At 46.1% G+C, this 26,736-nt stretch overlaps 1 protein-coding gene across 5 annotated transcripts in view; it reads right to left on the bottom strand.

Annotated features, from left to right (window-relative positions):
* Positions 1–26,736, bottom strand: part of LSAMP (limbic system-associated membrane protein) — a 1,050,957-nt gene that overhangs the window by 8,366 nt on the left and 1,015,855 nt on the right. For 2 of the 5 annotated variants that reach the window (XM_009329467.1, XM_009329459.1), the window contains 3 exons: positions 21,738–21,864; positions 17,726–17,846; positions 16,632–16,780 (listed from right to left, as the gene is read on the bottom strand). In XM_009329467.1, the coding sequence (XP_009327742.1) occupies positions 16,632–16,780; positions 17,726–17,846; positions 21,738–21,864 (397 nt within the window). Of the gene's footprint in view, positions 1–10,500; positions 10,537–16,631; positions 16,781–17,725; positions 17,847–21,737; positions 21,873–26,736 lie in introns of all 5 variants that reach the window. The other 3 variants (XM_009329441.1, XM_009329451.1, XM_009329475.1) reach the window with 3 other exon arrangements.

Genomic DNA, 26,736 nt, shown 5'->3' with positions numbered 1-26,736 from the left:
CCACCCGTCTACACGTTTCACGCCCACATTCGCCAGCCTAGAATATTCTGCTGGGTCCTGGGTCCCATCATCTGAGTAAACCAAAATGGAGATAGGAAAAGAGACAGCGGGTGCCAGTTTTTCTCTTATTTACATTAACAAGACTCCAGGGCTTGACATATCTGTAGTGCTGATGGAGGAGAGCCCACAGACATTTCAAAGGGCATCAGAGAGCTACAGGCTCCTTGTTTGCTTTGGGGAATCTGCCCTTGGGATCCTGTCAAAGAATGTGAGGTAAAACCTGGTGTAAGAGGACAATCAGCCCCCATGAGTTTCTAAATGGAAGTGAGGCCACGAGGAGGCATGGGACAGGCTAGGAGGACTTGTGTGTGATGGGAAGGAAGGACTGATGGCAAACAAAGTAGAGCTGGCCTGCTGTTTTTCCAAGTGCTCTCCACCCTGAGCGGCTCTGGGCTCCATGCTGTTGACAGGCTGACTCTACTTACAGTGAAGGCTGGAGTCCCGCTTCTTGAAGAGGACCAAAAATGAGGGAGGAATGAAAAAAAACTTTAAAGGAGAAGGTGAAAGGGAAAGGGGGTGTGCACTATACAGGTCTCTCTCTGTCATCTCACTCCCTGGGGCCTGGAGGGGGTCTTAGGTTTTACACTTGCCAGCTCCTCGGCAGGAAGAAATTTTTCTAGTCTGTTGACTCTCTTGCCAGGGCTTCAGAAGATGAAATCTTTATTATCATGAAGGCTTAAAAGGGAGGAATACTGTTAATTCCATTTTCAAGGTCATACTTTGAAAGTTATTAATTTCTTTCTTCCAGGGCTTTGCACTCTACTCTGAGGCTTTAGGGATTAGCAACTTCTACTTACTAGGGTTCATTCGGGGCTTTTTTCTTACTACTTTCCTGTGTGTGTCCCCTCCCCTTTGAGAAGAAGACACGATTTTTCACTCCCTGTTCTTAATGTTGAAACTATTTTGTTCATTGCCTGCTTGTACCCCATTCTCACTACCAGTTCTGCTCCTGTAATTAAAACTTGACTGTGACTGCAGTGGCAATAGGCTGCTTTTCTAGAGGTGGAAGTACCACTGTGTAAACTAGGGAGGATGCCCTCCAGCAACTCTCCAACAAGATTAAGGAAATGTCTCTGGTGTCTATCAATCTTAGCACACAGTTTAATGTATTTCAGAATTCGCTCATGCTTTTTTAGCACTGAACAGTTCTTCCCCATGTTTTGGAACTCATTCATGGTGTACTAAGTACTCATCTATCATACCTCATGTCTTAGTGAAGATTCATTCTGTAATGCAGCGCGCACCCATCATTCCCTGAGGTCTAAAGAATATCCCTGAAATTGTATTTCTCAGTGTCTTTTTGAGAAGGTCATGGTGTTCAAGAGGCTGCTTACGCCATTTATCCTGGAGCTGGTTTACAGTACTCCTAGTATAGAATTGAACTGTTATCCTGACCAGTGAGGCTGGTGGTGGCTAGAAGACCACCTACGTTGCAAGGTTACACAGATCTTTCATCACCAGATCTGTCCTGTAGCTATCAAAAAGTTCCAGGGTTTTCTCACAGCTGAAAAACAGTTCTCCCACCCTTTCCATTCCCCTAGCAGCTGGAGGAGATTTAAAAAAAACCAAACACCACTTGGCAAACTACTGATACAAAATCAGTTACTTAAAACTGCTTTGTCTTCAAACCATTCATTGAAGACTTTCATCCTACAGGCAAAACATCCAATAAATACATAGCACAGACTTTTTCAGGGTCCATCACAGCGAAGACCTGAGCTTTTTCTGTTTGTCACTTCCCTAGGATACAGCAATCCCTGCCCTGCTCATCTCTCAAGCATATGGTGCATGGCACAGCAGACCAAAGGTGATGCCAGCAAAGAGTCTGGTGTCTCAATAGGGAACAAACAGCATAGCCCCCTTCAGCCAGAGCACATACAGCCCTAGGAAGCAGGTTTGCTAATCGGAGGCTCTGGAACCTCTTGAAAAATTAATATTTTCATCAGCTTTATGTCTGTCTGTTTACCCACTTCATCCCTGCTATGGTTTTCCACAAGCTTTGCTGGATATTTGGCACAAGAAAGATTTGAGTGGCTGCGAGCAGAAATGAAGAGGGAGGGACACACCGAGGGGTCACTGGAAAGGACACTGGAGCAGAAGGAGAACTAAATTGGGATGGAGCGTGACCAGCATGCTTGAGGTTGCTCTGGTACTGAAATCCAGTCGTATCGCTGCCTCTGCCCTTTCTATCCTTCTCCTCTAGTACCTGCAGCACGGTGCCCCCGCCCACCTGTACTTGAGGTCTTCTTAGGGCCACCATTCCTCTCTGGGGACTCCCTTGCAGTGAGCTTAGCAGAAACCAACCCTTGTCCTCATCTCTCCTTGCCCAGGAGTGGAACAAGCTAGGAGGAGGTTTCAGCTAGCCTTCGTCAAGGGCTGCTTTGTGAACAACGAGAAGTATGGAACGCGTATCATGGGAACATTATAAACAAGCCTGTGCGCTTCTCTCAGCATTTCAGTGAATTAGAGACTTCACGGGGGTCGAGCTGGGCCCACAGACTGGTGTATGTCTCTAAAGCGTGTGGTCTAAGTAAGTATTACTTTGTGCCACCTGTAGTTCTCATCCAAGTATGGATGCGTGTATGTGGGTGCAATTCCAGAGTGAGACTCCTGGTCACCGTAACGCCCTAACAGTGCAAGCATGGCTTTAATGCCTGGCCCAGGCATGGGGAAAGCTGGAGCAGGAAGCCATAGCAGCGTCCCACAGCCCATTCCCATACCAGTAATTAAAAAGGGAAAGTTACTACAGCTTACACAGGCAGCTGAGCTGGCCTTCAGCTGGATGAGTTGGGGCAATGGAAAAGATGCCTGCAGCCACTTCGGCTCATCCTTTAGATGTTCTAGGGCGCCTGGAAATTGCTCAGTGACTGTGGGATGTACCTCCGAGCATGGGGTGTGCACATATGGTGCATAAGGTGACCTGGCTCAGGAGTGTACTCGTCCATCAGTGAGCATGCGTATCTGTAACACCTGCTGTAGAGGCTGCCTGGCCAGACCTCACTGAAGCTATGCTGGTTATAGCACATCCTTCTCCATGGCCTAACCCCTTGCTCCTGTCCATGCACTCATTCCCCAGGGTGCAGAGTGACATGCAGGTGATGCTGGGGAAGGGCCAAGCGCATTTCTCCTTTGCTCACCTTGCCACTAGGCCTTTCCCTTTTGCAGGGGAACTCTGTTGACAGACCTGCTCGCCCACGGGAGGGAAGGCCTGCCAGGAGCGCTCTGCTTTTTCTGCAAGCCTGATTTCTTTGGAATGGCTGGCTTTTTCCCCGTGCAACCCCTCCCTCCCAAATCCTACACTTTCCTTCTCCTGGCTGTTTTTGTTTTTAGAGAGAGTGCTTAGACAGCTGTATTAATCATGCAAGCCCAGCCATGTGTAATGTGCTTTATCAACAGTAGAGCAGACACTGAATGGCAACCGGTTTACAAGCGGGCCCGGTGCAGTGCCTGAGCCGAGAAGATAAACCTGCCACTTCCCAAACCGACTTACCATCATGGGTTAGTGAATGGAGAGACTGTTCACTTGGGACAATTAGCAGAGGGGAGGCCAATTTGTTAGGCAAATTCTTGAGTGGTTTACACTGGAAATGGAAGGGGGAGGAGGAGGATGAAGGTGGGAATTACTCTTTGGTCATTTTCTCTCAGGGGTGGGAGGATTTTTTGTCTGTGCGTAAGGATTAAATCAAGACAACAGTGGCTGTTCTTCATCCTCCTCCCTGCTGCCCTCCACACTTCGGTCCCAGTCAGCCCAGCTGGCAGCTCAACATGGGAAGTAAGGAGAGCAAGAGGCAGAGAGCAAGGATTTTCGTGCACCTGCTGTGCAGGGGGTATAAGGTGCCTTCAATGTCTCTAAGGAGGAAGGTTCAGTTTATGGCTTCAGAAACTCATCTAACGTACAGATGGTATCAGGCTATGAGTATCCTCTGGGCTGAGGATATCTGTCTCAGGAGGGCTCTGCTCTGCAGGGTAATCTGTCCATGCTACACCGCTGACACTATCAGTGTCCCTACCGGACAACTGATTTTCCACAGCAGTTGCTCTTCTATGGGTTTGTTTCTAATCTCTGCAGTGCAGTTCTGTGTTTTCTCCCCCACTCGTTTCACCCAACCTCCACTCTCCCACCTGACTGCTGTGCCCTGACCTCTGTTTTGCAGGGCTGTTCTGCATGCATGCAAAGCCACATCTGTGACTAAACAGACCTTGAAATGCCTTCCCTATCCCAGTGCAAGGGTCTGGCTCAGAGGAGTATCTTTCTGGGACTTCCAGTCTCAGTTCCTACCCTCTGCTACTGCTCTTCCTCACTTGCTGGATTCTCCACAGCATTGCTGCTGGAGAGGATTACGCAAATATATGCAACCTAGGGCTAATTTTGGAATAAATCAATCTAAATTACAATTAATGAACAAAAAGTACAGAAACAGATCAAACAATAAAGCCATTTCTGTCTCTTTCCCCGTGTCTCTCTTTTTTCTTTAAGAAAGCTGGTTTCTTTTCTTTATGCTTTTTTGGGGAAGAAGCAGACTGGTTTTTATTTTTTTTTTAATCAATCTCAGCAAACAGAAACCGTCTGTTGCTATCCAGAAAAATCCATCAAGCAATGCTAGTAGCTGCAGTAGAAATAATTCTTGGCATTTCTCTTTTCCCTAAGATGCTCTTTCCAGCTACATCCCTGCTACCCCTTTTGGAAAACACCATCATCACCTCTGAATTTGATTGTGTTGAAGATTATCTTAAGTTTTACTGAATCTTCCTACATTTGGTTGTGAAATAATCAACTATAAGAACATCTTGATTTTAGCAAGTTAGTTTTTATGTTAGCGTTATGTATGGGTGCTGTGCTTGTTATCCGGGGCTGTGTTCCTTGAAGTCCCTATTCTCTGGACTCTCTAGACCATAACCAGAGCACCTGGGTTCTATTGTATATAGCACCTGGGTTCTATTGTTTATGGGATGCGTTATTTGACAACCTGGCAAAGTAGGTATCTAGCTGGCCAACTTGGCAACAAAACTTACTTTTAAGGTGTCCTGAAGTGAACTGCCTTCATTATAATACTAAAAAACACACCCACAGGCCAAGAAGACCCTTGCCCAGGTGAAGAACCTTCCCCTGCGCAAGCGTAGTAACAGCAGAGAATGACACAACCAATATTATATGTAAATCACTAACCAATCATCGTAACTGGGAGTGTATTACCTTGTATAAATGTAACGGTGATCTGGCCATAGGTGTGCTTGATTTGTGGAAATTCCACCTTGCACCCGGCGCCGCACTGAAGAATGCCTGCTTTCTAAAACTCCAAATTGAGTCTTAGAGAGTTCCTCATCTGCCGACTTATGGTAACAACTGTATTCACTTTTAACCACATGGTCAAAATAAAATACAATGCCACCCCTTGCCTGGTACCTATGAAATAGCAAGAAAATTAATATGATGTTGGCCTTCTGCCTTCACCCTGTCTTGTCCTTCCTGTTCCCTTGGCCTGAAAGCCCCGCAGGCTTGGCACCCAATGTGGTCCCAGCCTTCAGTACCTGCAGACCTGGCAGGGATGGACATTGACCCCGAGCAGCAAGAGAAGCTTGGCCTGCCTGAGCATCCACCCTGCAAAGCCACCCCCTTCTGCACTCACCAAATGGAGAATGAGCTCTTTGGAAAAGCTGGCTGGATCCCCCCAGCATGAAGCAAGGAGAGCTGTGAGTTGTGCTTCTCACCCAGGGTCATGGGTGTTATCAGGTGTCGATACCCGAGGCTCAGCCAGCTTTCAGGGAAGGCATGCTCCTAGTAGTCAGGCACACATCACTGCAGAGTGACGAGTACAGCTGAACTATGGCCCCTGAATGCCTGAGAATTTATGGAAATACCAGACATGCACATGGCTCCAAACATGCCCTCCTGTGCTTGGTGCCTATGGCCATTATTTTTCTCTGCTGGTAGTTTCTACGTCAGGATCATGATAGGACAAGATTGGCAATTTTGGCCTGTTTATGCTACGGTTTCTCCAGCTCTGCCAACTAGTTTGTTTCAAAGGCTGCGAAGGCTTGGGTTTTCACTGACCTCTTCTTGGAGCCCAGCTGAGAAAGCACGCACTGGCCTCAGTGAAGAGGACTCCAGAGATGGATGGGATCTTTAGCTGGCCACACCGTACTGGGAGGGCTGGTTTCTGTGGACTGCTCCCACACCACTGCCTAGTCAGCAAACCCCCATAACATGTTAACCCTTTACAGTTTGTACTCTCTGATGTATTCCCCCATGCTCCTCTCTTCAGCTTTGAAATATTCAGATGTGCATCCTTTTGCCAAAGCAGACCCCACTGACACGAGAGCTGCCTGCTCAGCAGGACTGACAAGGCCATGCACTAGAGAAAGCGAAAGGGGAGCAGGGATGGGTGGAGGTGACCACTGCAACAGATGAGCTCTATTCTCTGCAGCTAGGACCTCCATAGGAAGGGAAGAGGACTGAGAGGGTATTAGAAAGAAAGAGCCTCTCTGCTTCCCACTCTGGTCATCAGACCCAAATGAACACCTCTTTTCTCCCTTCCCCCAGCTCCCACCCACCTGATGAAGGCATTAGTGACAGTACAGGCTACACAGGCTACAGCTAAATGGAGACTAGCTACGATCTACAGTCATACAGGGTCATTCTCCGATCAGTGCGCATTTTGGCAGAAAGACAGGTCTGCTCGTTCTCCTTTTCCCTCCCCTCCTCCAATTACTAACACACTACTGCTGTAAATCTTTTGCCACCCTGTTGATGGCCGTGACTGGACTTTGTCTGATCAGGCCCCAAGGACTGGCATGCTTGATGCCCCGTGGGCAGTTCTGGATGTGCTGCTCTCTGGGAAACACGGCATCTCCCTTGCAGAGCTCCGAGGGCATTCAGGCTAACCATGCTGAGAAAGCCCCTGGTTAATCTGTGGTAAGCCCTCATCACAAATCTCCTGAGAAGACTCGCAGGTTTTGAAGCCCATCAGTCTGGCTAAGACATTCTGATAGGTGCTAATCACGGGGGAGGGAGTCTATGTTCAAAGGGCTGAGGGCAAGGGACAACGGAGGACAGAGATGGAGCTAGTGCCATAATTGTGACAGACCCCTTTGAGGTTCAACAATGATCTCGCCCTGTCGTTGGCATGTGTGCTGTGGAATGAGCAAATTCTCCTTTTCCAGAAGAAAATTCTTTTGAAAAGCCACCTGATGATGCAGTAAGGCCTCCTTTGTGACAGCCAGGTCTTGTCTCATCCCATTATAACGTGACGTTACAATGCAGACAGGAAGATGCGATGATGTGGCATCATCCCAGAAGACGTTTCTCGGCATTTTGAGTGCCCGGCTGCAAAATCAGGAGGGCTGGAAAATTTACCAGGGACAATTGTGTTGAGAGCTGAAATCACCTGGGCTCCACCAGCCTTTTAGGACACTGCCTCATCAAATTCAAATCCCATATGTTTAGTTGAATGGGCTGCTTCTGAGTCTCCAGCCTGCCTGAAAGCAAGATGTTTCCACAGCAGCTAGCTAATGATAGCAATGCTTAGCATGGCTACAGTGCTATTCATCTCAAAACGCCTTCCTTTTGAATTAATGCTCAAAACCCCACAGGGCAGGGAGGTGTTACCAAGGCTAAAGAGAAATGGAAATTGAGGGAGAAAGAGGGAGGAGGCTGTGATTCTGGTCGTTGAGGAGAGGCTTATTTGAGAGCTGAGGACTGCATCTTAGAACATCAACTCATAGGGAGAAAAAGGTCTAACAAGAACATTTTACGCCCCCTATCTTTGACGGTGATCAGCAAAGTAAAAGCAAATGTTGAGATAAGCGCCAATATCTGTGCTGAACGCCCACATTGGAGAAGCTACTAGGGGCTTTCAGAAAACAAATGAGGTCCAGTCTATTTGAACTCTACTTTCCCCCTCTGCAAAATCCTCTTTGCATGTCCTGGGTCACCCGAGATATCCCAGCATTTGGCACCACAAATTCCTGGAGACTCTTCACAGAAGTGATGTCACCCCAGGATGTCCTTTGAGATGATCTCAGGAGACTGGGGAGCAGTAAAAGGAAAAAAATAACAACTTCAAAGACAGAGGGGGAAGTGTTTTAAAGGATTGACTAAAGCTGTGCAGGACAGTCTTGGCAGCTTGATTAGGAGGGGTATTTGGTATGGAAATCCTGGCCTTGCTCACTTGCAGTTTTTGCTTTATCATTTAGCTTAATGGGCTACTAATTCAAAACCAGCTGTAAACAGGGCTAGCTATGAAAAAAATTAACACTGCCTGCCTGTGGAATTTAAGGATATATAATAAAAATAATCATAAAAAGAAAGAGCACTGGTTTTTCCATCAGACAAAAATATTTGTCATTGAAAATTCTGCTTAAAAAAAGAACACCCAAAATTGGAAAACTCCTCAAAAGCCTCAGCAACTTTAATTTCATATCCAAGCACAAGTTTCATTTGTAATACATACGATAATGGTGTTTAATTGGATTTATTTTTCCACACTAGGTTCCCAATGGCCTACTTTACTCCTTTTCTCAGCTTTTTGAATGTTATTTACAAATCACTCTCTGGGATTTAATTTTAATGGTAGCTTGATTTCTCCCTCCCTCCCCTCCTTTTTTTGTAGGTACTTTTCTTTAATTGTATTTGTGGATTTGCCTTTTAAATAGGCAATTGTGACTACATCCTGAGCCTGAGTAAGTTGCCAAGAGCAGAGCTTGATTTGAAAAAGGCAGAGTAGTTAAAGGGAGCTGGTGTAACACCCAGCATTTATTGTTCTTTTCATGGGAGTACCTGCAGGTGCTTTACTTGGGCAAGTGCCCTTTTGCAAAACAACATGGGTTCTTAATAACACTCTACCCCAAAGCTCTGCACAGATATTAACTATTTAGGCCTCTGAACATTCCATGAGTTGAGTGAACCTTCATCATATGGTGGTAAAACAAAGATACTATGGAGCCCTAGGCCAAGATTTTTTAAGTGAATATGGGGACTGGCTGCCTTATTGTTGATTTAGTTCCAAATGCTGCTTTCAAAAGCTGTAGCCTGCTTTCTGGGAGTCCCCAGTCTCTGCACTTTTTCAGAATCTCAAGGTCGCATCCAAACCCCTTGGATGCCTTGTGTGGACGTCGGGGCCACGCTGCCTGGACCTGAGGCATGCTTGGGCAGCACAGAGACAGGAAAAGTACTCAGGCCCTGTTTTGCCTTCATACCTTCTTCCCTTGGAATAAAGCAGACAGTAACACCCCACTGTGCACCTCTTGTCATGCTCTCTGCCTCAAATGCAGCACTATTTGACTGGCAGACTTGGGGGTGTGTGACAGAGGAATGAGAAAACAAAGTGCTTCACTGTGAATAGTTTGCACAACTAGAGTGAAAAAATACTCCAGCAGCAATTTAGTTTTTAGCTTCTCACTTGTCCCTTCCACCATCTCTGCAAAATTTTAGGTCTGCTTATGCTTTTGATCCAAATCAGAACATGTGGGCAAAGACAGTTTAGGACTGGAATATATATTAGGAGCAGGTCTGTTGAAGATGATCTTAAGTTTTACTGAATCTTTAGGTTATGAAATAATCAACTATAAGAACATTTTGATTTTAATAAGTTAGCCCTTATGGTAGCGTTATGTATAGGTTGCTGTGTTACTTATTACTTGAGGCTGTGTTGCTTGAAGTCCCTATTCTCTATTCTCTGGACTCTCTAAACCATAACCAGAGCCTCTAGGTTCTATTGTTTATGGGATGAATTATTTGACAACCTGGCAAGGTAGATATCTAGTTGGCCAACTTGGCAACAGAACCTACTTTTAAGGTGTCCTGAACTGAACTGCCTTCATTATAATACTAAAAAACACACCCACAGGTCAAGAAGACCCTTGCCCAGGTGAAGACCCTTCCCCCGCGCAAGCGTAGTAACAGAAGAGAATGACATAACCGATATTATAATTATATGTAAATCACTAACCAATCATTGTAACTGGGAGTGTACTACCTTATAATTTTTGTGTATAAATGTAACGGTGATCTAGCCATAGGTGTGCTTGATTTGTGGAAATTCCACCTTGCACCCGGCGCCGCAATAAAGAATGCCTGCTTTCTAAAACTCCAAAATTGAGTCTTAGAGAGTTCCTCATCTGCCGATTTACGGTAACAGGTCTGCAGACAAATTGAACCTCACTGAAGACTGTCCAGACCTGGGTGAGGACACAATGTCATGGCTCAAAGCTTGGCTAAAGGTTGTTGCTGTTTAGTTGATTCATTCCCTGAAAAGGGAGGGGGGAAGGGGGAAGAATGAAGAAGGTGAGCAGAAGGGACCAAATGACATGTAGACAAGAAGGGAAAGCCCTTATTTTCCTGCATTTCTGAACTGTTTTGCCCATCCCTAGCTCTAAGTGTTTATAAGGATGATGGAGAATGACCCGGCTAAAGAGCTACTTCAACATAAAACATATACTGACCTGGAAAAGGATTGGGGAGTGTGGGTAAAACTCGTTCTAAGGGGGGAAAAAAAACAATAAGCAACATGCAGGAGAAAAGGATAAGCCACTTTTCACACCAAGCAAGCAGCAGATACAAACCTGATGGAGTTGTCCATCCCCAAATTAAATGAACTAGAGTAGGTTTCATATACAGAGCATTTTGCTAGCAACACACCTAATACATATCAACACCCCCTGGGACTGAGAGTCAGAGAGAAGTCATTTGAAAAACTAAACAAATAATATCCACACAGCAAGAGGGATTAAGCACCTGCAGTGAAGGTAATTGGAGTTGATGGGTCACATCTCCCCTCTGACTTTCAAGACCACTCGTGTTATCACACTACAGCTCCTCTTAGCTACACCTCTGGCTGGAATCTAGTCTTGGCAGAGAGTTGAGTTGTGGAAGTCCTCCACAGGTAGTTGCTGCCTCCCCAGAACCTTCTCCATAATGGATTTCTTGCCAGTGACAGGTCCCCTGGGAATCTGAGCATGGGAGCAGTCACCCTGGTGAATCCTCAAGGGCACTCTGTTTCTTTTGAGCCTTTGTCTTCCGCTGGGAACAGGGTTTTAGCGGACTTATCAACCTCTAGTTGTACGCAGAGCCTGCTGTTTTGGTTCTAGGGTTTTTACAATGCGTCCTCATTATACCTCACAGCAGGACTTTGTTATACGTCACTGCTGGCTTCATGCTTTGCTTCTTCCACACAAGGATCTCAAAGAGTTGCACAGACACTGAGGGAAACCGATGTCAGAGACCTCAGTCTGAGGCTAACAGAAGTGTTAACTCTGTTTTACAGATCATGCAGTTGATGCACAGAGCAAGGAAGCAATTTGCCCAAGGTCAATGCTGAACTGCTGGCAGACCCAGGAGCAGAACCAAGAATACAAGCCCTCCAGGCCTGACTCTGATCACTGGGTCTCCCTTCATTACCTTCAGAGCTTGCTGGATGTCTCGTACTGACTGAGACAAGTTCCTACTCAGGGACTGATAGGTAGGTAGACATTTAGCTGTAGAGATATGCCACTATGCAACAGCTGATAGGCCTGGGGCAACGAGTGGTCTCCTGGCTTACCTGTGAGGACGGTGCTAAGATCAGTGCTGACAGACACAGAACTCGGCAGGATACATCGGTAGTCTGCTATTATTCTCTGATCAACCCAGGCCCAGCTATTTGGAGGCCAATGGTAGTTTCTGACTCGCTGGAGCCCATGAGGACGTAGCAGGTCAGGCCCATCCGTGTGACACTGCCAGATCTCCTGCCCTCATGGTGGTAATGGAGCTGTTTGAATCCACAGCAGGCACAAGGGAGATTGTCTCTTGCATAGAAAATACGTGGCTAGCCTGGATCTCTGTGTTTATGCAGCAACAGGGGACTATTGTTCTGCAAAAGCAGGCTGTTGTGCTGACATGACTTCCTTGTTATTTAGTTTGGTTAAATAACTCAACTCCCCTTTACCTTCTTCCTGCACAGCAGGCTGCAGACTGCACAGCATAAGCAGTTAAAGCAAAGCACTACGGCCTCATTATCATGCTGCTTTCTATTCAAGGACTCTTACCTCTGTTCCCCTCACCCCTGCGTGCTGCCTTTATTGCTCCACCCTGGCTCATTAGCAGTGTCTCAGCCTTGCCCCATCTGGCTGTCCCCCTAACCACTTTCCTCCTCTCCTGAGTCTCCCCATTATCGACAGCCCCTGGGAAAACACAGGGTTTGCGCTAAGAGCCACTAAGAGAGATTTCGGCCACGGTTACACTCCAAACCCTAGCAGCAACCACCATAAGCAAATGCTCAGGCACAACAAAGCATGGGCAGAGAGTTAGGAGAAGGGGTGCAAGCGTGTGCACACAGCCCAGCACCTGTGCTGGGGCACTAACAAATAATGATAAGTTAGAGGCAAGCGCCAGCTCTTCTTAGGAACATGCTGGGATGAAAACTGCTGGGCTGAAATGATAACTCTACCTGAAGCCTCTCGAGGAGGCAGGGGTGGGATCCTGTCTACTGCTGCTTCTAATTGGCAGGGGCCTTGCCAGCTGCTGCTTCACCTCCGCGTTTCCTTACTCCCTGAAGGGTGCAGAGGATGCAAGCTGCAGAGGATGCGGCAGGGGACCTGCTGAGGTGGCAGTCTCCTATAACTGAGACAATTTAGCCAGCAGGACTGCAAAAGGATGTGCGGCACTGCCCTGTTGTCTCCTGTTGTATCCTCTGGGATGGGCTAGCTCTGTGGGAGGCAGAAGTCAACTAATTTGAAACAGCTTTCATTTCTTTCCTCCGCCTTGCTAGAATGCACCAGGTGCTGCGCCTCCGTCTGTGTGCCTGTGGGGGTGTGTGTGCTTGCTTATACATCACACAGGTGCATATGTATGTATACATATTCACGTACACGTAAACCTAGGTATCTATATGCTTGTATAGCAGGTGTTTATCTGGTATATATATATACGCACATATTTACACTTCTGTGTAGCATGGGTTCAGATACAAATTGTGACTTTTACTCATAATGCTTTCCATAGCAGTCTGTTAGCTGAGTGGAATGGAAAGAAAACACGTTCCCTCTCTCCTAATATACTTAGGGGAAAAAACCCTTTCCCTTCAGTTGTGGCACTACTTTTCACCTCTGTTGCTCTGTGATGGCAGCCCTGGCTTGGCCTCTCTGCCAGGTAATTTTCACAGAGGTCTGCATTACTGCCTCTTTCCTAGGTCTCACAGTATTTTTTGCGTGGGGGTTACAAACCCTGTTCCTAGGCTCTGCAGAGCTGAATCAACCTACTGGCTCGCTAATGCTGCAAAACATGGTCCTGCCTCCCAACTTCTCATATCCACAGATGTGCGGTACGGCTTCCCCTCTTGCATGGGCTCTGGTGCTTGTTGAGCCCTTCCATGAACTAATTCAGCTCAGTACAACAAAAGAAAACGTTTCGGGGCATTTTGGGGGGGTGGGCGGTAAAGCTCGGCTACTTTTTCACTGGTTTAGCAGGTTGAACTGGCTCAGTGGGTTGTCCCCTGAGTACCAGAATAAGGGAAACAACAAAAGCATGTGGCAGAGAGCAGGGTGAGCAAAAGGAGTGGGTAGGAAGGGATGGCAGCAAGCTATTAGATCAGTTGTATCATCAAACTGTACCTGAGTACCCTCTCTGCAAACATTCCATATTGCTGTTGGAGACAGTCTCCTGGGTAAGACAGACCTTTGATATGGCCATTTTTATGTTGTTGTAAACTCAGTCTCCAGGAGTGAGGGGTATAAATCTCTCCACCTACAGCAGGTAATCCTGCTGCTACATCCTTTAAGGAAGATCACTAGCTATCTATTCATACAGCTCAAGGGAGCTGCTTTTGTATTTTAATGCATCTTCTATCCATGGCATTGACATCTAAGGCACTTGGTCTCTCCGAGAGTTTTTCAATGCTGGCTGAGATTTCCTGGAATGGTAGTCACCCATTTTTCTCTATTGCTAAACTGTTCTTTCACATCATTTTGCTAGCTCCCCTTCTGCCCTCCACCACAGGCAAAGCTGCCAGTACCTCATTATTAACTCTCTGTTTGTTTCCTCACTCCTGGCTGCCATTCTTTTTTGTGCTGCAATGGGACACTGAGGAACCATCGCTGTATCTGCCTCCCTAGTGGGATGTTGCCCTACAGTGAGCTTGTTCCCTATTTAAAAAAGAAATAAAATCTCTGATTCTAGGGATGACAAACACTCCCAAGTATTTGAGTATCTGCTGTACCTTGCAAAAACTTGGCACTGCTTTATTTTTCTGCCTGGGTGTGTGGCTGGGAGTGTGCACTACCTGTTATTTCAGCTACTGTGTGATCACTACAGCATTTTTTTTTCATCTGGGCTTGTAGGTTTTTTCAGCTGCTTTCTTTATCTTTATGAGGCTGGATTCCCTTCACTCATTCCCCCCCTGATTTCTTAACCTTAGAAATACCAGCTGTATTTATTTTTTTCCTCTCTCTTTCTCTCTTGCATACTAACTAGAAGGAGAACAGACATTTCCTGAAACAATATGAAGCAATTGCACACTGAAGAAATAGGGATTAACGAAGCAACAAAAGTAAAAGTTAGAAACCGTCCACTGAAAATCATCAAATCTCTCTCAGCTCCTGCACCTCCATTCTTGTGGCTCTTGTGAAGTTCTCTAGTGTTTTCCAGCATAAATAGGCCTTGAATTTCTAAGGTAAAAATGATAAACAAAATCCTTGAAAGAAGGAAAGTTTTCTTCATACACATCAAAAGGAGGCTAAAATAGGACCCTCGCTGTTGCAAGTCATCTTTAATAGTTGCCGCATTTCCCCGTGGAATAGTTAACGGCAACTTTGCAAGATCTCCCTGGGTCTCTTACAGGTTCTGCCACTCATTTTACGACCATGGGTAAACCACTTCTTCACTCTGTACCTTAGTTTCCTACTGCAAAATGGTGCTAATAACACTCACCCATTTCTAAATAACTTGTGATGTTAAAATATTCATTGCTAGCAAATCCTTTGAGATCCTTTGAGGTGAAGTTCTGAAGTTATGCAAAATGCTTTTCTAGCAAAATCAACACCCCAACTAAAATCACATGTGCCTACATACTTTATTGAATTTCATCTTATATTTTGCTCCAGTGATGCATTTCAGCTCATCTGTGTAACAGGAACCAACAGAGAGGGCCAAATTTAGAATTCAGCCACAAATAATGGATTCTAAACTTAGCATTATATTAGTATCAGCAAGAACAAATCTGGAGTATTTGAAAATTGTGTTCCAGATTGCTGCCTGAGGATTTTATTTTAATCTCATGACAGTCACAAGACCAGAGTGAAAAGACTTTCAAAGTAGAAATTTGCTTTGTGTGCTGCAATGCTACAGGAAATCAAATATATGTTCTTTTATGATATTATCTGTTCTTTAGAAAAAAACTTCCACAGAACACACCCAAATTTTCCAAAAATTCACACTGCCATGAAATAAATCCAGAGGTGGTAAACAAAGAACGCCAATGGATTTGTCCTTTTGCACTACATGTGTTAAAAAATAACCATACCAAACCATGCTTTTTCTGATGGTTTCACTAATCTGACCACATACAGCAGAAACTAGACTAAACTGCATCCCGTGCTAAGACTGCTTTACACAGTTTATCTTTTTTCTGTTTAAAAAGACATGCAGGTCATGGCCTGAGTGTTTTAATTCAATTTAGGACTGTCAGAGGAATACAACCCTAAGTCACTTTTGCGCCTATATGTCCATTCATGTGAGTGGGTCATTCTGCTGCAGTCTATTTCTGGTGGCAATAACAACGTGTGGTCCAAGTCGAGCCCAAGTTTTGGACCTGGAATTGGGAACTGTGTTTTGAATATGCCACAGTTTGTACGTAGGCGTGGGTGGTAGGTGAGGGGCAGGGGCTCTGTTTAGGGTCAGGTTTGAATCAGCTGCAAAATTCAGAACCAGCAGGTAACTCTGCTCTAGAGTTTGGTCTAATCCCAACTTCTGTCTGTTGACACTTAACTACGACAAACTCAGTAACTGAAAGGTAGCAGAATGAGATCCAAGGAATTTTATTCCATATTTCATCTGCTGATTACCTTTTCCCCCATGTTCCCTATGGTATGCCCCTTTAAATCATTCTGTCTTTTCCCACTTCTTTCCCTTCCATTGTCAAACTAATTTCTCTTTTTCTTGACTCTCTCTTGTTCTCCTCAGGCTCGGTGGCTAGTTCTCTCCATCTCTCTGAATTACTTGTCATTTCTCAGCTGTCACAGACCCTCTGAGGCCTGGCCTTCTGTCTCCTTATTAAAGGGCCTGTCATTCTAAAGGTTTTTTTTGTTTCCAGCTTTAAAACAAACATGTTTTTATTATTTTAACAAAATCTGACTTCAGCAAAGAAAGTCAATCAAAGGGCTTGACTGTAAACCTTTTAATTTGGCTGTGTTCGTGTTTCACGGCAAGTATGAACATGGAGGTATCTGAAGCAGAGTGCTGAAAGCCAGTTCATGGCTGGAGGTTTGGAGGGGTGGGGGTGGCAAGCGGATGCTTTCCTGAGTTTTAGTCACCTTGTGCTTCCTATACAGCCTGGTCTTTGCGAGAGCGATCTGGACCTCCCTTCACCCTCTCCCATACTTACTGTAAAGGTATAGGCTGGCATTTGTGACTCCCAGCTTGTTGGCAGCCACGCAGGTGTAGTTCCCGTAGTGTTCCTCAGTGACGTTGGCCACCATCAGCAGAGACTGGCTCCCTGTGCTCTTTATCTCCAGACCGTTGGCGCTGTTTATCCTGGGAAGACAGGAGAAGAGGTGTGTAGTGCAATGGCAGTTGTGTATTGGGAAAGAAATCACTGTCCAGCAGACAGTAAACCAAAGTCATTCAGCCCAGCTGCAGGAAGGAGACATGAGAAGAAAGAGACCAAAGGTGGCATTGATGGAAACGAGGAGGAGGGAATGAAAGGAAGAAGGAGCGCAGTGGGGTGAAATGCCACCAGTAAAGCGGTGGAGAAGCAAGAAAAGCCGAGGGAAAGGGAGGAAGCCTTTACCCAGCACCGACTAACACTTGGAAATGAACCCATCATGGCCAGCTGAGGGCTAGTCTGTACTTGAACAAAAGGTTTTTAGTGAAACACACCAATTCATATGTTCCAATATAGCAAAGCTGAGTCATCCCTGAGCCTGTGCACATGGGTCAGGTTAAAAACTAGGATAATAACACCACCTTCTTAATGCCAGGTAAATGCTCAGATATAAGGAACAGATCCATTTTCTCTCATATGCAAATCTGGGTCGCTCAGGTCACACAGATGGGGGAATCTTACACCTCAGCAGCTCCTTCCCCTAGATGAAGGCACCTAGAGTGGCATTACCTACTGGGAGACTAACACTGCCTATTTTTTTTTTTTCTGTATCATGGGCTATTTAATGCATGAACATCGTCAGGAAGAAAGCACTACTGATGTCTTAATTGTGTATTGGCCCATAACTGACTTAAAGGCAAGAGCTCCATCCTCTGCGCTTCCTTCAGCATCCCCAGCACAGAGAGGGATTGCTTCCTCCAGCCCTGACCACGCTGGCTCTGCCAAGTCTGATGGGACCATCGTGACTTATATGGTTTGTGAAGAGTAATTTGTTTGAGGAGAAGAGCTGGGGAGGATGATAGGTGATTCTCTAAGGATCCTCTATTGAGTCAACTGAAGAGGAGAGAAGGGAAGGGGTGAGCTAAAGGTCTTACCTGGTATCATCTCTGTACCACTCGAAATCAGGTGTGGGCACTGCTGATGCCTCACACCGGAGTAAGGCTTGTCGTCCCGTGGCCGCTTCATTGCTCTTGGACTCTGTGATGGTGGGAGGGTCTGCAGGAAGGAAACACGTGGTGACTTCACACACTTCCAGGTGGAATGAAACAGTGAAACTATGTCAGGGCTGGCTTCCTCATGCAAACCATTCAGGCTGGTGGAGGCCCACAGCTGCTGCTTGCTGTGGCACGTGTTCCCCCCGCTCCTCTGGAGAATACCTGCTCTTTGAACTCTCCCTAATACACTGCATTAGCATCACTCCTTACGTGTGCTTCTCTTCAGCAAGACTGGATAAAGTTCTGTCATAAATGCATAGGCATACACAGGCAGAGTTAAGGTTAATGATGGGCTTCTGTAATTTATGAATATTTACCTGTGGATCTCTAGTTCACATGGGCTCATCAGAGAGAAGATGAGAGAAAGACTTCATCAAGGGTAAAGGAAGACAGCAAAAGTAAAAGGAGTAAAGTAGGAATTTAACACTAGCGTGAAAATTATTTTCCATACAACCTCTGTGTCTAATGTCAAACTTTAATGAGAAAGCACTGAGGCAACATGTATAAGACAGAAATACATTCACGGCTTAAAAGGGAAGAGCTTTAGCAGAAGCTGTGGGTGCAATTTTGAGAGCCAGACCACTTGTTGAGACACTTCCCTTAGGTGTCTAAGGTTACAAATCCTGCCCAAACCTTCCTGGACATCATGCTTTGTCACAGGCTCCAAAAGGGCTTGGCCGTGATTGCTTTGCGTGAAGCTTGCCCTCAGCCCAGCACGGTGCTCCCACCTCTGCTTACTTTGAAGACTGAGAGTTGTGCCATAGGCAAACAAAACTTGGGAAACATATCGGTGTGCTCTGCTGGAGCTAGCTCTCAGTGCTGGCTGGGTGCTGGGTAGGGTAGGCACCAGCATCTTCAATCCCAGCCCCACGTTCAAAATGTTAAGCGACAAGCTTTACATGTTAAAAGGCAGAATTATTTCCACCTGGCTGCCGAGAGGGATCAGGGAATAAGTGCCTTGTCTCTCATCACTAATACTTGCATACCCTGAGATTACGGGGCTGCAACTCAGACAGCTACTTTGCTGAGACTCAAGTTACCATAAAGCACACTCTCTGTGTACAGAGTACAGCTCCACTGTCGGTATCTGTCCCAGCACTGAAAGGCCAAAAAAAGAATCAAAATGGATTGTGTCAGTCAAAGATAAAAATAATTCTGTCTGGAAAATGTATGGAAAGAAGTTTGTTTGTGAACACATTAGCCATCTCAATGTGATCCTTTTCCTGACCTTAATCGGGATTTTATGCAGGGCTTTAGGGATATTGCAGTGCGCCCTCTAACATCATAAATATTAATAAGTGTACATAAATAGGATCCTACATTCAAAGGCTGTGGGTTCATGTAAATATTTTAATTTGGAAAGGAGGAGGGGTAATAAAAGGATAGTGAAGGTGATTTTTTAAGCACCCTTCTTCGATTTTTTGGTTCAAGCACTGTATCTTCTTGCCGTCTGCACTGAGACAAACCTTCTCCATTTCACTGAATCCAGCACAAGAGGTGACTTACAAAATGAACAAGCACCTTTCTATGGGCCTAGAAAATGACCCCGGCAGGCCTGTGCTCCCCGGGCTGCTGCCAGGGAGCCCAGCCCCTCGCTCTGAGCAGTCCCTGCCTTAGCCATCCTCCTCGGCTTTTTAAAGGACAGAGCCCAGACGGGTGGACAGGCCATACCTCAGCCGCCACCACTTTTGTTAAGGCACTGCTGGCCTCGAGGCTGCCCACTCAGCGAGGGGCAGTCTGCTTGCTGCAATGCTCCCCCAGAAGAAGGAGCAGGCGGTGGCCTTGAACAAACCAGCCTATTGTATTCAGAAAGCAGCCGCTCTGTGTTTAGCTGCTTGCTGCTGGGGAAGCCAGTTAGCTGTTTTTCCCCCACTCTTCCCCAGGCCTCAGTTTCCCTGTCTGTGATGTGCAAGGGCCATTACTCGGGAAGCCTGAAGGTGGTAGTGTGAGACCAAAGCAAAACGAGGATGCTCTCTCCTGCAGTCCGGGCTGACAAGCTATGTGCTCCACAGCATCAGCAGATGATAAGAGATGGCCAGGAAGATCCTGAGGTTGGGCAGGTCCCATTTTTCAAACTTACTATAGTTTTCCCACTTTCTGCTGCTTGTGGTGTAGTTTAAGAAAGCAAGATAAGGAAAGATGTATGCAAATGTCTAGCTTTCATTCCCCAAACAGGACTGATTTTTTTCCTGTGCATGGCCCTCATGACCTCTTAGATTTTCTCCCTTTGTTTCGAAAGAAAAGATCTGTCCTGAAGAAACTTACAAGTTGCTTACGTTACAAATTAGGCCTCATAATAATATTACAATACTCTATCACATTATATTTTCATATATTCCAACAGTAAAAATGTTTAAGATCTTACTGTAGCATAGTTATTATGAGCTGAAACTAAGTCAAAATCAAACATTCTGACTTTATACAAACAATCTGTTTCAACCATGTTAAAAGCATCGCTGAAATTATGTTTCACAGAAATATTTGAAAATATTAATTGGTTCTCATGGAACTTCTCAGGTTTATAAACTCAGCTGTTTTTGATAGGAAACAACGCTCAACAGTTTTAGTGCAGAAAATCTGCTACTACAGTTTCACATTAATGCCAAATTTGGCCCTTGAAGCAGCCGGTATTAAACCACTGCCACCCAATTTCTAAGGGAATTATAAAAAACTGTGGATTTTGAAGATGCTGCAGGAAGCCTATAACCTTGACTTCTAAGCAAGACAGACAAGTTGATCTGATGTGATGGCCCAAAGGGAAAGAAAGAGACAGAGAGCAAGAATGGTATTAAAAGGTGCTAAAATCACCTGTGGTGGCAAATTAGACCAGGATGGGCTGAAACACTTGCTGCCGTCAGCTCTCTGCCCTAACCCACTCCCCGAGACTGCCACCCATGAATCAAGGCCATGCATATGCACCCTGAAACATGTCTGTAACCATCTCCAATTTCAGTTTAAGTTAATATTCTGGTGTGTAAACTGAAGGAGGTCAGGTCCCATTCATTCTTCCCTGCTGCAGAGGTATTAGCCTCCAAGCAAGGAAACAGAGCAGGTAGATGGGGATATTCACTTTAAACCACTCCAGTGCCAAATATGAGCCATACAAATATGGAGGTGGACATGTAGGATTATAAGAGTGAGAGTAGTCTGAAATATCTTGTGTCACTGTGAGAGGAGCATGCCAGCAGAGTGGACATCTGTCTAAGCACGTATGGGCAATGGGATCCATGCCCCACTCATACAGGTGTGGATGTAAGCCATGTAGCTAACTATGCCTCTTGGTGTTTTTAGGTGGATTCCCGTATCCTTTGGTCAAGCCCCCTTCTGTATTGCCTTGGTCCATGGAGGGTCTCTTAGAGAGGGCTTTATGCTACTGACCTGAAACCAGCATAAAAGTCAAGTTTTTGTACCCTCTCATTAACACATGCCTCTACCGCACGTCACCCCCAGGCCCCGGGGCTGTGATACCCATGTAGGCACTGCTGAGATGGCTGGGTGCAGGCAGGCATGTGTTTGCTCTGAGCCGTCTGAACCCTCCCTTATCTCTCCTTGCTGCCTTGCTGAAGCTTCTCTTCACGCTACTGTTCTCCCAAATAGCAATGAGTGAAAACAAGGCACTGCCAGCGTTTCTGAGGGGAGAGACAGGGGCAACTCACAGGTCCTCTCTTTTTTTTTTCTCTCTCTCTCTCTTTCTTTTCTTATATATTACCAGGTTTAAAGCACAAACTATACCCTGCGATAAGTGTCTGATTGCAGATAGTTTCCTCAGCGTCCCCCCCCATTTCAGTTCATATAATATAAACCCAGAAAGGCTTCTCTATTTATCCTAAAGTCACCCCTGCCCATGGGCAAAGCTCTCGCCGTTGACCCGCTCCAGTTGCAATGCACTCACAGTTCACAGTGACCCGGACTTGCTTGACGTCTGCTGAAGCAACCTCGTTGGCAGCTTTGCATTCGTACTTGCCCGATTGCTCTCGTGTGATCCCTAGGATCTCCAGATACTCTTCCTCGCCTTCAAACTCTCTGCCTGGTAGGACAGAAAAATACAGATGGTAGCGCTGTTAGGCATTCAGATTTGGGAAGCATTCTGCTTAATTGCTATGGAGGAACAATCACAACAGGGATTCTGCAAATAAACAACGGTCATGAGTGATTTTAAAGTTATTTCAGGAGCCATATCAGCAAGATACTAGCATTTTATTTAGTTATGGAAAACTTGGGTTCTGAAAATCTGGAAGGAAGCATACAAGCGGTGCCAAAGCATTGCATATCACAGGCTGTCCAGGCCAAGAAGCAAAATCTCCACCACATGAGACTGGAGTAAGTTCACTGGTGTGATGGCTGAGTACCAGGGAAGGTTAGTCAGCCTGTGGCCGATGGGCTGGTTCAGGGCTAGCTGGGTCCTCAGATGTGGTGATGTATTGTCAGCACCTTTTTCTCCACTGCAAAGCTGTGAAAAATGTCTTTCTGTCTCTCGGAGCAACCACCACCCTGAAGTGCCATCGATCAGATTGAGCTACTGTTAAACACGGCCAAACTGAGAGAAACAAAGTGTAATTTGATATACGGAGACCAATAATCATCACAAATCCCTGATCTACTGTACATACGAAATGACATATTTAAACCGTGCTGCCTCGCTAACAGAGTTTTGAAAGCAGTGACTTGAGCATCGGGGTTACAGCCGGGGGCAGGAATCAGGGGCGGTCTGTGGCCTTGCTTTTAATTCACTGTATGACCTTGGGTGAGTCACTCCCTTGCTCTCCCTCTGTGAACTGCGGCTAATAGCCCCCCTCTCCCATCACCTCCTGGTCAGAGAAGGGCGGTGAGGTTAACCCATGTAAAACACATTAGAATCGTTGGATGAAAGGTGCCAGGGAAGCATGAAATATTAGGATTGGTATATCACCCTATTCCTTCAGAAACCAAAGTAATGCTCCTCCTGGAAAGAATCTGAACCACATTGGCAGCAGTGTAAAGGGAGATGCTTCCGTCCTCTGAAAGGGCTGCAAGCACTGGTCTGCAGCATGCGAAGCCACAAGCCCCAGTTGTGTGCCTGTGTATGTTTAGAGAAAGCGTCCCCCAAGCCTCAAAGGGTAAAAGCCAGATTTCAAAAAAACCCAAAGGTCAGCTCACAAGAGCTCTCATTCAGGTTCCTCAGAGAGCGGTCAGATTTTCCAAAGCAACTCTCTGCCCAGAAGAAATTTTCTGCTCGATGGGTGCTGGGCACTTCTGAAACCCTGCCCACTTCACATAAGTGCTTAGAGTTGTTTGATGGAGTTCAAATAGTGCCTGCAAGGACCCGGCTGTTGTCCTTGGCTCTGCAGCACTGTGTGAAAGCAGTGGGTAAGCCCCATCTCTGGAGCTAATGTTCCCGTGGAGCCACCTGCAATGAATCCCACCACACAGGCACAGGTTTGCTGCAGCATGTTGGCCAGGTCAGGCTGGGGATGCCAGCTGCATGCATTTCCCTTCTGCATCAGAGATAGGGACTTCAGCAACTTCAAAATCTGCTCAGAACTCTGTCCCTTACACAATTATTTTTGCCTTTTTAATTTTTTTTCCCCGGCAATTTTCAGAACTGTTCTAGGGGAAAACCACCCCCCATTCACAGAGACTCAGCATGAAAACAGCAGTGTACCTATTAAATTCATGCAAAGACAAGGTTTCCCCTCTCTTTCAGCGGGGCTAACCAGCAGTCTCTTTTCCAGCCCCTACCAGATGTTCAGGTGAGCAGAAATCTCATTGCAATGTCTAAAACTTACAACTGCTTTGATGCAGGTTTTTGCATCCCCTAACAGTCTGCTGAAGGGCCTTACTGCATGGCAGCAGTGTATTTTACACGGTAGGGAGGCAAAGTTGGCTCCTGCTGCCCACTCAGTGCTCCAGGACAGGGCTCTCAGTCCTCTGCTGTGTTACTGGGGCTGATGCTCTGGAGAGTCAGCGGAGGATTTTCACAGGTGCTTTTTATCTCTGTAACTCATGAATATGCCGGGGAATCTTCACTCCTGTAGGACCAGAGTTAGGTGAGTCATAGTACTGGAAGGGACTTCAGTCACCATCTAGCCCGTTCCCCAACCTCAAGGCAGGACACATGGGTCATGTCAGGGAGACAGCCACCCTCTGCCCTCCAGCGGCAGAGACTCTGCAGCCACTCCAGACGATCTGTTCCCGTGCTTCACTGTTCTTACCACTGGAGCAGTTTCCCTGAAGTTTGACCTGAGTCTCCCTTGCTGCAATTTAAAGCTATTATTTTTGTCTTAGCCACTACAGACAAAAAGAACAAATCATTCCCTCCTTCTCTGCAATAGCCTTTTATCAACTTTTAAATCACTTATGTTCCTCCCTCAGTTTTCATCTTTTTTTTTTTTTTTTGGCTGACTATTGCCAGGTCTGTCAACCTTCCTCTGTAGGTGAGGTTTTTCAGACCCTTGATCATTCTTGTTCTTTCCTTTCAGACCCCTCTGACAAGTTCACATTTTTCTGGAAGTGCGACGCCCCAAACCGAACACAGCATTTCAGACGAGGTGTTACCATGGCTGAACGCAGATGAAGGATTGCATCGCAACTTCTGTGCTGTGCTGCTGTCTGTACAGCCAATACATTGTTTGTGGTTTTGCCATAGCATGATTCATTTTTGGCTGGGAACTTTTTTAATTCCCAGATCTTCTCAGCACATACTGCTACCGGCTAATAATCTTCTTTGAAAATCCCACCCCCAATTTGAGCTGACAACCAACACTCCCCTCCTTTCACAGCAGCACTCCCAGTTGGTAGGTGAGCCAGTTGACTGGAAAGTTAATCAGACATCAGGGAAAGACTCACAAAGAAAAGGTTAAAACGTAATTTGCCTCTGCTTTGCAAATCATTTGCTCTGCAATTCTGCCTTGTTTATACACAGGGTTCACTCCAAGTGGGACTTGCTTCTCCTGCAATTTGCCCTTGTCACAAGACTGTCACCATAATGAAAAGAGGGTTGAGGGTGACTTAACCAGCTCTAATGGAGTGGCACCCTCATTAAGGGAGCTGTTAAGTCTGTCTGTCAGAGAACCACATCAATGGAGCTCCAAAGTATCCTAAAAGGGTACATACTTTCTGAAGGGAAGATGTTTTTCAGCTTCTCCCCTGCATACGTACATGCACGTAAAGTCTAAACCGTGTACCGTGACCAACAGGAGAGCTTTCACAGCTACACACAACACTTCCCAAGAGATGATGAGCTGCTGGTTTGCCCAGTGGAGCTCTCTGGGAATGAGTGAAAGGGAGGACTTCTGTTTTAAAGGGCATGCCAAAGACATCAATAGGCCTATTCAGCTCCTCATTCCCCTGCTCCAGGACACAGATAGGAGCATAAAACTTCAGGGAAAGTTTCTGTGACAGTTTCTTGCTAAAATAGTGGTAGCACTGTTCCTGTCCCTACTCTGGTGACCTGTTTCAACCCTGGGCATCAACATTTTGCTACAAGAACTCAGCTACTCTCACTTGCAAGACAGACCCTTTTGCTTGCAGCCCTGTCCCCTCTAAGAGCACATTAACCATTTCTAACAAAAAGCATTTATATAAAATTGAGGTGTCATAGTACAGATCAGGGAGAGGAAAGATGTATCACAGTGTGTTAGAAAAATGTCAGGTTGTGATATTCTGCACAGAGCTGTAGAGATGTTTTCACTAATTCACCTTGGCAGCCAGATTAGGTGAGTCATATAACTCTAACCTCTAAGGCAAAGGCGGGGCGGGGAGAGCAGGAACAGAGCTTTATACACTGAGCGAATTTACAAATGTTTCCATGCAGGAGCCAGCTTTGGCAGGGAGCTGATGGTTGTCACTATGCAGTTTATCAAAGCGGGGAGGAAGAAGGCTTGGACAATGCTGTTTGGTACCAATAACAATGAACATATTCTATTAGGTGAAAAGAGGGACTGCCAGCTCCTGGCAAGTCAGCCACTCCATTCCCATTAAGAGAAGACATTTGCCTTGAGCGTGTTACCCAGGGACGAAATCCTGACCCTACTGCCAAACCTTCCTCGCTGACATGGGTTGTCCCCTGGCTGTTTTGTCTGGTTCAGTACAACCCCTTCCCAGTGAGAGGCCTTCCAGGTTTCCCTCGGGGGGATGACTCCTCGTGCTGCGCAGCTCTTCTCATCCCAAAGCATCCCTTCCCATGACTCCAGGCAACCTTCTTCCCTGCGGGTTTTTTGCCTTTCACATATTCATAGTTAGCTTGGTTTGTTGCTGCAGCCCCATTAAACACCGTCTTGCCAAGCTGTAGCTCCTTAACTCTGTCCCAGTAAATCAGAAAGAGGAGCTTTCTGCTCTGGAGGCTGGAGATAGAGAGTACAAGCCTGGGAGGGTTGACAATCAAACCAAGAGGGAACGACCCTGAGCAGAGTGAGCCAGGCGCCTGCCGCTGCTCGGAGCTGGCAGAGCCCTTTTTGCAGAGGGATCTGCGGCAGACAGCTTTGATGTGTGCAGAAGGAAAGCTTTGAAGGCCCGCTTGCCTCAGCCACATTTCCTATCCCCTGGCTTCCTAATTGGATCCAGTAAAGTAAATAATGAACCCAAACAGCAAACCTGCTTGGCAATGCTAGCCTGCTGGCAAGAAGCCCCCCTCTCCTCCCACCCTTTGGAGATAGCCTTGTACAACCCCATGGGCTCTGCATACTGTCCCCTGTTGACGTGTACACCTGCCTATGCTCTCGTATATATATGAGAGAGATATATATAAAAAATAGACACATATTATATTCTATATTTTATATATTATGTATTTTATATATTTTTATATATATAAATCCCACTGTGTGTGCAGAAACGCAGACTTACACCCTCCCCACGTATTTATGGGTCCTTCCCACCTCCACCCAAACGGCCCTTTGCACTGCCATGCACCA

Source organism: Pygoscelis adeliae, unplaced genomic scaffold, assembly GCF_000699105.1.
Source record: "Pygoscelis adeliae isolate BGI_AS28 unplaced genomic scaffold, ASM69910v1 Scaffold120, whole genome shotgun sequence".
NCBI classification, from domain to species: Eukaryota; Metazoa; Chordata; class Aves; order Sphenisciformes; family Spheniscidae; genus Pygoscelis; species Pygoscelis adeliae.
The sequence above is the reverse complement of the archived record's forward strand: the minus strand, read 5'-3'. Positions and strand labels throughout refer to the sequence as shown.